Source organism: Macaca mulatta, chromosome 10 (genome assembly GCF_049350105.2).
Source record: "Macaca mulatta isolate MMU2019108-1 chromosome 10, T2T-MMU8v2.0, whole genome shotgun sequence".
NCBI classification, from domain to species: domain Eukaryota; kingdom Metazoa; phylum Chordata; class Mammalia; order Primates; family Cercopithecidae; genus Macaca; species Macaca mulatta.
This window is the reverse complement of record NC_133415.1, coordinates 84,386,243-84,398,809: the sequence shown is the minus strand read 5'-3', so window position 1 is coordinate 84,398,809 and position 12,567 is coordinate 84,386,243. Positions and strand designations below refer to the sequence as shown.

Below are 12,567 nucleotides of genomic sequence, written 5' to 3'. Positions count from 1 at the left end.
AGGTCAGCCCTGGGTACTCCGCACCGCTCTCACCACGGTGAGTGGGGGACTCTCATCTGCCAGCACCCTTGCTGCCCCCAAGTGTTTCTAGGAAGGTGGTGAGAAAAGTGACAGCTGGTGAGAGAGAAGGCTCGTGGGCCCCCTCTACTGGCTAAAAGGTGTTTTTGGGGTGCAGGGCTGGCCAGGCACTGGGGTGGGCACCCTCAAGGGGCTTGCAGAAAAGATTCTGGGTGGGCAGGTGAGACCTAGAAAACCGAGGGCAAGACACTGGGTGCTTACGCAGAGAACCCTTCCGGGAGCACAGTGGCCCGCCCTGGCCATGGGATGAGTTTTTAATGTGAGGCAAAATCAGTCCACAATACAAAATCTAAAAATCACACCCACTTTTCCCACTTGGCTCCGGGGGAGGGGGAAGCTGGGGGTTTCTTTTGCCTGCAGGGTGTGGGGAGGAGCAGAGGAGGGCCAGGAGAGGGAGAGGGAAACAGGCCACAGAGGCCTGGCTGGAGGTATCCTGCTGCCCCCTGCCCTGTCCTGGAGCTGCCCTCAGCCTCCTGTGCCCTCTGCCCGTGCATGCCTGTGTGGGCCCAGCCCCCATCTGTCTGGTCTGGTCCTGAAAGGCTCCGGCACCAGCCGCATCATTTCTCTTTCTTCTCCAGCCCCTTCGATGCTGATGCCTCTGTTCCTTTGGATTCTGTCACTGCTGCTGGATCCTTAGGATTTGACTCCTCATAACTGACCAAAAAACAAAACAATAATAATTCATTTAGAGGAGAGGGTGAGCAGAACCTTGGTTGTCCCCTTCCCCCACCCCCATCCTAGGAAAGCGCCTGGTCACATGCGGAGCGTCAGCCCTGTGTCCACTGCCCAGCACCTAACAGCACCTGGCCCCAGCCCTACCGCATGCCCTCCTCAGACAGGCTGCTCTGCTTTCTCTGAGCCCGGGGGTGCCAGGAGGCAGCGAGGGCAGCACCCAATGGAAGAGAGGTTGGGCCTGGGCTTGTGTGGGCTGACATCAAGCTTCCTGAACCTTCTGCTATAGCGTGGAAAAAGGGGCGGCCATGACAAGGCTACAAGAGATGGAGATAGGCTGCCTCCCAGGGCACACAGCATCAATCAAACAGCTCAGCGCCAGAGGTGAGGGCACTGCTGTACTGGCAAGTGGCAAGGTGCTGCTTTGAAGACAGACACCCTGGCTTAGCTCCTTCTATGGGCTCCACTTTTCAAGCAACTGAGTTCATGCCAAGGACAATACACATATTTCCTCACCAGATCAACCCCGTGAGGCAGGAATGTGCCCACTTACAGATGAAGAAAGTAAGTGACTTGCCTAAGGTTATACATATTCCTTGAATGGTAACAGTATCTACTACTGCATGAGAAGGGCCATTTCCATCCACTATGATGTGGGCCCCGCATTACTGTTGAGGGCAGGAAGCTTAGGGGTTGTCCTGCTTCCCAGCCCCATGGCTGGGTGCAGCCACTGCCCAGTGGTTGTAGAGGAGCTGCCTCTTGCGGCCTACTCCTGGTAATGTTCCCTGCCCTGTACCCTGGAGCTGCAGTGTCTGCCCTACCTTGGGCCCCGGGGCAGTAGGGGGAAGCGGGCAGGTGGGCACCCGCTGGGCATTACATGGCGCTGGGATTCTGCGGGCGCCGGCGGCGAGGGCCAGCTAGCTTCTGTTGCATGGAGTCGGCCAGGCTGGCTGGGGAGCCCGAGACTGTGGGGAAGTGGGTGAGCCTCGGGGTATGAGGCAGGATTTCCGCCGAGGACTCGTAGCTGTGTGAGAGACAGAGAAGAGACAGAAAAAAGAGATGGATAGGGAAAGACTAAGGGAAGACAGACTTCCTTTCCAAGGAGCAGAGAGCAGAACCGTCTTGTTTTTACCTATTTCTGCACTTCCAGATTTTATGGAAAGAATATTTGGAAAATGAAAAAAGATGTACCTAGACAAAGGCACATCAGGCCGCTGTGCAAAAGAACAAGCATGCTCTAGAAGTGTATGTGCTGCTGTGGAAACACCTCTAAGAAATACCGTGGAAAGGCAAGGTGCAGAATGCTCGAAGAATGCTACCGTCTGTGCAAGAAGATGTATACACACGTCCGGGTTTCAGTGCACAGGTGTCTGAATGTCTGTGTAACACTGCTGGCCTCTGTGGGGTAGCTGGAGCCTGAGGGTGCTCTCTCTGTTACAGCTCTAGAATTTTTACTATGTGAATGTGGTACCAATATAAACATAAGTAAATCAATAAAAAAGGGGGGGAATAAAAGGGAAAAGTAAAACAAAAGGTGGAGAATTAGGGGAGAGAAATGGGGAGGAAGGAGGGAGAGAGAGACAGAGAGAGATCACTTGCTTTTTACCCCAATCAAAGAACATCCAGGGTAGGAGTGGAGGACAAAAAGTGGGGGCAGGGTACCTGTATGGCAGAACATTTAGCACCAAGCAGGTAAAGGCCATGGGCACTCTCTGCCTTGTGTATTCAGAGCTTTGCCTGATGAGGGCACAATAGCATTGGGAGGTTACCCCAAGGGGAAGGGCAGGGAAACCTGGGCTAGATGGGAGGCAGAGGGAGGGTGAGAGGTGGGTGCTAAGCTCAGGGATCGGGTGCCATGCCCACTCCCAAAGCTCCCCGAGACCTGTCCCCAAGTTCACCCCTAGCTCCCACTTGCCTAAGACCACAGAGCTTTGCTGGGTGAGGCAATGTGGGCAGGCAGGCTGGGGGCTGGGGATTCTAGGCAGGACAGGGAGGGCAGAGGCAGGTCCGGGGGAAGGGTGAGTCACAGGCTCCCCTGCGGGGAGCCAGGTGCACAGGAGGCCCTGGCAGGCACTCTAGGGACAGCTTGGAGGCCAGGCAGGTGGAACTGGGTGGAAGGCACCCGAGTAGGCAGCTTTAATCGCAACTGGCAGCTATTTCTAGGTCCCTGGCAGGCAGGGTCGGCAGTGCTGTGGGCAGACACCTGTTGGAGTCACGCAGGCCTTAGGGTATGGGTGGGGCTGTGTGCAGGATGTGGCAGGTGTGGATGTGGCCCTGGGAAAGGGGTATCTATGTGAGATACAAACAGATGGAGAGAAAGCAGTGAGCTGTGGGTTACAGCCACAGAGGTGAATGAACAGGGACTGACACCTGCCTTCTACTCAGGGCACTTTCTACCACACTAGGGCATCCTACACGCCCCCTGTTCTATTACTCACATGTGAAAACTGAGCCCATGAGAGGGGAAGACATGTCTGAAATCATCTGGGGGCAGAGTCACCAGGGCTTCTGACAGTAGGCAGAGAAAAATCCACAACAGCTATTCTTAAGACTGGCTAGCATTTGGATGGGGGGATGCCTAGAGGGCCCTGATGCCTTGTGCTCCCCTGGCTCCTGGCTCAGGGGAAGGTTCCCACTGGTACCCACAGGCCAGGTACCCATGTACTACTGGTGGAAAGGGCGAGGGGTGGGGCTGGTGGCAGGAACAATGTTCCCCCAGAGAGGTGTACAGACACCACCAGCAGGTTCCACTGACTGCCAGCAGGTGCACTGGTGCCCATGAGGACATCTGCCCCCCACTCTGCCTTACCTGAACATCTCTGTCACTTCTCCCTTGGCCAGCGCCACCAGGACAGGAAAACCGATGCAGGCAGGGACCAGGTATAGGAGTGCAGGCTATGAGAGGACACAGGCTGGTGAGGCCATGCTGGGCACCGCACTGCTTCAGGGCCATACCCAGCACCCCAAACCCCTCCTGGGCTGAACTGAAGGACAGTGACTGGTCCAGGACCACAGCAAATTAGTGGCTGGACCTGAACCCAGGGCTAACTCCCAGACAAGGGCTGCTCCTCCTGAGAGGGAATGCAAGAAAACTAAGAAACTCAAGCAGGCAGGGCTTCAAGGGTTCCCAAGGGTTTGGCTGGCAGCATCTGAATCACCTGGGTCACTAGGTTTAAAATGCAACTTCCTGGTTTGGTCCTACTCCCAGAGACTCTGCTTCCTGAGGTCTGGGGCTCACACCTGCATTTTAGCAAATGCTCCAGATGCTATTATAGTGATGATGACGTCACGGCTGCGCTAATGAGTACTTGTTGCAGCCTGTATTAAGATGACCTAGCTGGCCACTGGCTCCCCCAGGATTCACATCCAAGCAATTTGGCATGTCTGTGCCGAGACTCCTGATAAAGCTGGGTTTAGAGAAAAAGATAGTTATACTAAGACCCCAATCATGAACATCTACTGTACAGGCACTGAGCTTAGCCTTCCCAGGAATAGTCAGCTCACTGGCACATCCCATATGGTTATCCTTTTGCAGAGGAGGAAGATCAATGCTTCACAAGGAGAGGGCTCAGAGACCCAAATCTTTTTTTTTTTTTTTTTTTTTTTTGAGATGGAGTCTTGCTCTGTCACCCAGGCTGGAGTGCAGTGGCGCGATCTCGGCTCACTGCAAGCTCTGCCTCCCGGGTTCATGCCATTCTCCTGCCTCAGCCTCCCAAGTAGCTGGGACTACAGGCGCCCACCACCACGCCCAGCTAATTTTTTATAGTTTTAGTAGAGACGGGGTTTCACTGTGTTAGCCAGGATGGTCTCGATCTCCTGACCTCATGATCTGCCTGCCTCGGCCTCCCAAAGTGCTGGGATTACAGGTGTGAGCCACCGTGCCCGGCCAAGTTTCTTTTTTTGTTTTTTGAGACAGAGTCTTGCTCTATCTCCCAGACTGGAGTGCGATGGTGTGATCTTGGCGCACTGTAACCTCTGCCTCCCAAGTATCTGGGATTACAGGTGTGCACCACCATGCCCAGCTAATATTTGTATTTTTCAGTAGAGATAGGGTTTCACCATGTTGGCCAGGCTGGTGCACTGCGTTCCTTCACATGGAGTCAAGTCCCTTGCTACATGCTCTGTAAGTCCCTCTAATTTCCCTCACAGCATTCTCACTTTGTCTCCCAGACTGAAATGCAGTGATATGAACATGGCTCACTCACTGTAGCCTTGACCTCCTGGGCTCAAGTGATCCTTTCACCTCAGTCCCACAAGTTGCTGGGCCTACAGGTGTGAGCCTCCATGCCTGGCTAATCTTTAGGGCCTGGTAAATACTCAATGAATGGCTCCTTCATGGCGCTTCTTCATGGGTGCTCATGAAGTGAAGAGATTGTCCTGAAGAGGGTGAGGAGACTTCATTCCTTTTTTTTTCTGAGACAGTTTCACTCTTGTTGCCCAGGCTGGAGTGCAATGGTGTGATCTCAGCTCACTGTAACCTCCGCCTCCCAGTTCAAGAGATTCTCCTGCCTCACTCAGCCTTCTGAGTAGCTGGGATTACAGGCATGCACCACCAAGCCAATTTTTTTTTTTTTTTTTTGAGATGGAGTCTCACTCTGCTGCCAGGCTGGAGTACAGTGGTGCAATCTTGGCTCACTGCAACCTCCACCTTCTGAGTTCAAGTGATTCTCTGCCTCAGCCTCCCCAGTAGCTGGGACTACAGGTGCCCACCACAACGCCCAGCCAATTTTTTTAAATTTTTAGTAGAGACAGGGTTTCACCATGTTGGCCAGGATAGTCTTGATCTCCTGACCTCGTGATCCACCCACCTCGGTCTCCCAAAGTGCTAGGATTACAGGTGTGAGCCACCGTGCCCGGCTAATTTTGTGTTTTTAGTAGAGATGGGGTTTCCCCATGCTGGTCAGGCTGGTCTTGAACTCCTGACCTCAGGTGATCCACCCGTCTTGGCCTCCCAAAGTGCTGGGATTACAGGTGTGAGCCACCACACCTGGCTGGAGACTTCATTCTTAATGTAAAGCCAGCCCTTGGCCAGAGAACAAATAAATCTTTCCCACATGCCCTTGATCCTAATATTCAGATTTATTTCTTGCCATCTGCCATAGGTGGGCTGTGATCAATACTGTATTACGTGTATTAAATTATTGAATCTAACAATCCCTAAGTAGGCTGGGAGTGGTGGCTCACGCTTGTAATCCCAGCACTTTGGGAGGCTGAGGTGGGTAGATCAGCTGCAGTCAGGAGTTTGAAACCAGCCTGGCCAACATGGGGAAACCCTGTTTCTACTAAAAATACAAAATCAGTTGGGCGTGATGGTGCATGCCTGTAACCCCAGCTACTTGGGAGGCTGAGGCAGGAGAATTGCTTGAGCCCAGGAGGCAGAGGTTCCAATGAGCTGAGATCACACCACTGCACAAAGGCAGAAGTGTCCCTTACCTAGAGCACTGGGACTACCTGTGTGTTGGAGAGTAGGGGACCCCATGGAACACAGTCCCCTCACGTCCTGGATCCCCTTTCCAAGAAGAATTTTTAGAGGTGCCCACTTGGATGACTAGGGAGAACGGCTAGGCTGCTGCTGTTGAGTAACACAGGACTTGGGCCAGGGTTCAGGAGTTCGTTAGTCCGGAGTCCAGATAGCCATCCAGGGCCCAGCCTGACGTAGTGTCCGCATTCTTTCAGCGCTGCAGTTGCCCCATAAAGGAGGACTCCTGTGTGCCAGAGCTCTGAATGGGTGCCTTTTCCCAGTCCAGCCAGGCAGAAGGCGAGGTTGCCCCCTTGTGGCCACTGGGAGAACTAGCTCTGGGCTTGGACTCCAGGAAGGGGCTGAGAGCTGCAGAGACCTCCAAAAGGCCCCTTAACTAGTTCTCCAGTCCAGCCAGGTCCAGTCACTCTCTGCCACCCCTTGCCATATGCATGTTACTCTCAGCTTACACACGCTTGAAGCCCTTGAGCAGAAGTGAGAGGCAGTTCCACAATGGTTCTTGGTTTTTCTACTTATGGGCTAGGGGCCTTTTGACCTTCTATAAAGTAATACTAGGACTAAATGAGTTATTAGCAAAAGAGTTTAGCACAGTGCCTGGCACAGAGTGATTTAAAAAAACCCCAGCTTTGGTGATTAATTCAAAGATGACTCGTCTGTATTTGGGCCCTGGGGAAGGGGAAAGGGGACAGAAGCAGCAAGCCCAGAGTTCCATGGTTACTGGGTAGTGCTGGCATTCACAACAGGGCTCCCTTAGCCCCTGTTCCATGCTGGCTTTCCCATGGCCAGGGCTTGACAGCCTGGGTGTGGCTTCCATGCTGACCCAGGTTTGAATCCCGGCTTTATCACATACGTGCAGTGTGGCACCTCAACTCGTTTCCCCGCCTGTTCACAAGGACCCTCACGGGTGCAGAGCCTGGCATGTGGGAGTGCTTAACAAACAGGAGTTCTTATTATTTCCAGCAGAGAGTAGGGCAATCCTGTCTGCTCACTTTCCCCTGAATCTTCCCCTCTCAAGGCCACACTGAAGGCTCCCAGTCCTTGTGCTACGTTGCCTCATTCTGTGGCAGCTCAGTACTCCATCCTCATCTTGGTGGGAGAAGGAGGCAGAGCCTGGGCTACTTGGGAGTAGGGGGAGGGAGGCCCCAGTACCCAACACCTACTCCAATCCTGTTCTTCTCTGTCTGCTTCCCACTACCAAGGCTGAGAAGCCAAACCCTCTTTCCTGGACTCTCCTGTAGCCAGGGTTGCTTTAGGACCCCAATTTGGCCCACGAGATGCTGAGAGGGTTCTGGGAAAGTTCCTGCCTTCCTGATGAAGGAAGCAGTCATGGCTGTTATGCTTTTCCCTCCTTCTTGCCTCTAACGTGCCCATGCTGCTTGGAGCAGTGGCAGCCATCTTGCAACCACAAATGAAAGGCCAAGAGAATCACAGACATGACTGCTTCAACACCAGTGGAGAGTGCCTATCTCTGGACTGCTTGCATTTACAAATAAATCCTCTGTAAGTTCCTCTATTTGCAGTGAGGTGTTCTTGACACTCTGATACCATCCTGCTCACCTGAGCATGCTTGAAGATGTGCATGATGAAGATGGTAAGGCCCAGGCCAAAGATGTAGGCCGCAAAGCTGGTGTAGAAGTAGGTGTGGGTATTTTTCTTCAAGCTTCAGGGAAGGTGTGAAGAAAGAGGAAGGTTAGATATAGGTTAGATATAACACCCCTTCTGAGGGAGCTGGGGAAGACCCTAGAGGTTGTGGGGGTGACTGAGCTCTGGGGTGGGAGTCTGGAGGTGGGTGTGCACGCTGATACTGCCCCCAGCTATGTGTCTCTGGACAAGTTGCTTTCCTTCTCTTAGCCTCAGTTTACTCATCTGCAAATGGGAAAATGAGGAGCTCATCTCCTTGGTAGTTATGAATGTCAAATGCTACAACCTAGAACAGTGGCTGTAAGACTTTAGTCAGCATAAAAATCATCTGGAAAGTTTGTGGAAAAATGCAGAATTCAAGGTTCCATCCCCAGGGAGTCTGATCTAATAGCCCTAGAGCAAGGTCCAGGAATCTGTATTTTGAAAAAACATCTGCGGTGAATCTCATACTGTTGGATCATGCTTTGAGAAACAGATACAAAAACTGCAAAGGTAAGTTACTACTTTTAAGTGCAGTGGGCGTAATAGTTCAGTGGCCGATTGGTGGCACTAACAGATGCTGGCTGCGTAAATAAATGCCAGCGGCTTCCTGGAGGTGATTCATCCAAGATCGGCTTCAGAACAGATGAATCATATGCAGCCCGACATTGCCATTACGTGACTTCCCTCTCCAATGCCAGCTCCATAACCTCTGCATGTCCCCAGTGCCTGGGATGTGCCCAGCCAGTACTATGGACTCAGTTAACATTTGTGGAATGAATAAGTGCTTCTGACACCCTTCTCTCCTTGTCCTGGGTGCTTCTAAGCCTTCAGCTGCAAGTACATTGAAAACTCGCCTATCGTGAGAATTTGGGTACAAGTGACTCCCTTTGGGAATGTTGCACTGATTCTGGAATCAGCTGAGGAGCTGCTTATGCTGTGAGCCCAGGCTAGAAATGAGACTCTGTCTCTGAGGGTGCTGGCAGTCGAATCTGTTTCCAGCAAATAGCCTGGGGGTTTCTGATGGGTTTCACTTTGTATTACCTCTGAACAGCCAGGAGTAGACACGGCTGGCACAGACATCCCTCTACTTACAGACTGGCCAGGTCTCTTCCAAAGGTGACTATGAGCCCATATGCTCCTAAGGTTCGAAGTGGCACTACACTAATAACCCAGGTGTATGTGAGTGGGGAAAAACCTAAGTTTCACATGGAAACTGGATTTCAATGATGCTGGTAGTAAGTCTCTCATTATCACTGTCACTGTTATTACTGCTTTTGCAACTATCAGGCATGAGGAAACCAAGAGTTCACAAACCACCTCAAAGTTAAGTGCACACACTGCCAGCCCTCACAGATGATGGAGCATAAAATGAATGGAGCTGTTGCTGGCGCGCCCTGCTGACGGCAAGTCCTGTTGCACACAGGTGCATTAACTCGGATAAGACCTTTCCTGTGTTTTAAATGCTGACCTAAGTTGGCCCACCTTCTCTTCCTCGTGCTGTCTACAACAGACTGAAAAATGTCTGAGTAAAGAGAGGGCAGGGAACAGCTAGAGGAGCTGAGACATGGTGACCTGACCCTAGGCTGATAAAAGATGATGATGATGACTGCAACCAGGATTCAACCAAGAGCTGAGGTCAGTATGTGCTTAGCACTCTCTCCAGATATTCATGGTAGGAACTCTTGTTATTAACTCAAGATGAGAAACCGGAGGCTCAGGGAGGTCAGGCCACTTGTCAAGGTCACACAGTGAGAAAGCACTGTGAGTACCACCAGGTCCTTGTGGGTTTAAAACTCTTGGCCTGTGATTCTTAAAACATTTTTTTGACCACAAGCTCTTCAAACACTTAGAACTTCAAGATGCAAAATGCAGATGAAATCAGAATTGCTCTGGCTGCTATGGGGTGGAGGGTCTGGTCCCCTGAGGTACCTTCTCTGGGTTCCTGAAGGCCACTGGAGAATCCCTGGAGAACCCCATGCTGGGGCAGGCCCTCACTCACTCACCTGATGTCAAAGCGCAGCAGCAAGGCAATGAAGATCCCTGTGGGAGAAAGCCGGGGTTAGAGAGTGAAAGGGAAGCAGCCGGGCAGTGACCTAACAAGAGACTGGGTCCTGGTCCCTGACCTGGTGTTCCATCTTGGAGCAATCATTGGAGACCAAGGGTATGGCCACTACTCTCAAGTGCCAGCAGAAAGTCCCATTTCTCTGCCTAGAACAATGAGAGTGGCCCGGGATTTTACTTTGGCCTGGGACAATGACCCGGTCCCTCACCGCACCATACTGTCACACTGTGACTGCCCAAATGCTTATCAAGTGCCTACGTACCAGACGCTATGGACAATGCAGGAGTAGGCAAAATAACTGCTCCCGCAGAGCTCAGCCAGGGGGACAGGGTAGCCACACTATGACATACCTCAAATAGTCATGGACATCACTGTGAGACTGTAACTGTTAAAGAGTGCTTCCACTTTGGAAGGCCGAGGTGGGTGGATCACGAGGTCAGGAGTTCAAGACCATTCTGGCCAACATGGCAAAACCTCGTCTCTACTAAAAATACAAAAATTAGCCAGGCATGGTGGCACACAACTGTAGTCCCAGCTACTCGGGAGGCTAAGGCACAAGAATTGCTAGAACCCAGGAAGTGGAGGCTGCAGTGAGCCGAGATCGCACTGCTGCACTCCAGCCTGGTGACAGAGCGAGACTCTGTCTCAAAAAACAAAACAAAAACCGAAAAATAGCCAGGTGTGGTGGCAGGCACCTGTAGTCCCAGCTACTTGGGAGGCTGAGGTTGCAGTGAGCTGAGATCACACCACTGCACTCCAGCCTGGGCGACAGAGTGACTCCATCTCAAAACAAAAAACAAACAACAAACAACCCCCCCTCCCTCCAATCTGCCAGGCATGGCGATGCACGCCTGTAATTCTAGCCACTCGGGAGGCTGAGGCAGGAGAAATGTGCTTCCCACGTCTTGAGAAGGTATAACAGGATGAGACCTAGGCTGGGCGGGGGCGAAGGAGGGGAAAGAAGGAAGGCTTCTTGGAAATGCCACATGCCAGGAGGAGAGAACAGCACGTGCAAAGGTCCTGGAGAAAGAGGGCTCAGAGATGTGGCAGGGACTGAGGGGCCACTAAGGCAGCTTGCCCACCGGCAGGAGATGAGATGGACCAGCCCTGCAGGGCCCTGAGGACCATGGGGAGGAGTTGGGTCTTTATCCTCAGTGAAGAGATGCCCTGGAGGAGTTCTGAGCAGAACAACCTAAACAGATTTTGAAAACGGTCCCTGTGGCAGCTGTGTGGCTGGATGGGGAAGGAGGGGCAAGTAGCAGGCCATTTGAAGGCTCCACAGGAGCACAGGAGAGGGTTACCTCAGTCTACCCACCTCACTCTGAAACTTCAAAACCAAGCCAATTATAAGCAATGGTTCTGCTAAAAAAGAAAAAAGAGAGACATCCCAGAAGTCTAAGCATCCCCAAAACACAGCCAAGCAGTCCTGCCCCTGTGCTATACACACACCCTGTGTGTCTGCCTCCCTCACTGGGCTCTGAGTCTCATTTACTTCAAGGAAGGCATTGATAAGAAGCACTGCCTGGCCGGGCACGATGGCTCACGCCTGCAATCTCAGCACTTTGGGAGGCTGAGGCAGGTGGATCACCTGAGGCCAGGAGTTCAAGACCAGCCTAACATGGTGAAACCCCGTCTCTACTAAAAATACAAAATTAGCTGGGTGTGGTGGCACATGCCTGTAATCCCAGCTATGCAGGAGGCTGAGGTTGCAGTGAGCTTAGATTGTGCCATTGCACGACAGCCCGGGCAACAAGAGCAAAATAAAATTCCATCTCCAAAAAAAAAAAAACAAAAAAGCAGCACGGCCTGTCAACATATGATTAATTTTAAAGAGGGAAATGAATTAGTTCTCGATGAATACTCTGTAGGAGTAGGGAGTTGGTTGGGGAGAGAGCAGACAACTGGTTATTCTGGAAACAACTGGGAACTCAGCGCCCCCTGGCGGCTGATTTCTACAAGTGTTCTCCAGCTAATCCAAGAGTCAGAGCTCTGCCAGGGGCTCTCACTCCTTTTTTTTTTTTTTTTTTGAGACGGAGTCTCGCTCTGTCGCCCAGGCTGGAGTGCAGTGGCCGGATCTCAGCTCACTGCAAACTCCGCCTCCCGGGTCTACGCCATTCTCCTGCCTCAGCCTCCTGAGTAGCTGGGACTACAGGCGCCCGCCACCTCGCCCGGCCAGTTTTTGTATTTTTTTGGTAGAGACAGGGTTTCACCGTGTTAGCCAGGCTGGTCTCGATCTCCTGACCTCGTGATCCGCCCGTCTCGGCCTCCCAAAGTGCTGGGATTACAGGCTTGAGCCACCGCGCCCGGCCGGGGCTCTCACTCCTAAAGTGCATCTGGCCTTCCAAGCAACGCTCCACTGAGACTCTGTGATCAACTTACATTTATTGTGATTTCGGGACTACTGGGGATATATATAGAAGGTGGGGGAAGGACAAATATGCTGAGATACCCTGTGCTTGTCTCAAGCCCAGAAATTATGACAAGGACACAGGAGAAGTTTGTGGGGGTGCCTGACAGACCGTGCCCTGGAGAGTGAGTCAAATGCTTTACAGGACTCCATTTCTTCTTTCTGACGGAGATGCCTTCTACTGGGGAAGCAAGTCTCCCTGCCTCACAGCACTGCAAATTATGAAGACACATGGGTGCAAGCCCA

The 12,567-nt window shown here is 52.2% G+C and overlaps 1 protein-coding gene across 4 annotated transcripts in view; it reads right to left on the bottom strand.

The window, feature by feature from the left end:
• Nucleotides 1-314: 314 nt before the first annotated feature.
• Nucleotides 315-12,567, bottom strand: part of HM13 (histocompatibility minor 13) — a 55,681-nt gene continuing 43,428 nt past the window's right edge. For 2 of the 4 annotated variants that reach the window (XM_015149241.3, XM_077948700.1), the window contains 5 exons: nucleotides 9,856-9,892; nucleotides 7,787-7,889; nucleotides 3,560-3,645; nucleotides 1,628-1,774; nucleotides 315-732 (listed from right to left, as the gene is read on the bottom strand). In XM_015149241.3, the coding sequence (XP_015004727.1) occupies nucleotides 636-732; nucleotides 1,628-1,774; nucleotides 3,560-3,645; nucleotides 7,787-7,889; nucleotides 9,856-9,892 (470 nt within the window). In that variant the 3' untranslated portion in view covers nucleotides 315-635. 4 annotated transcript variants of the gene reach the window in all.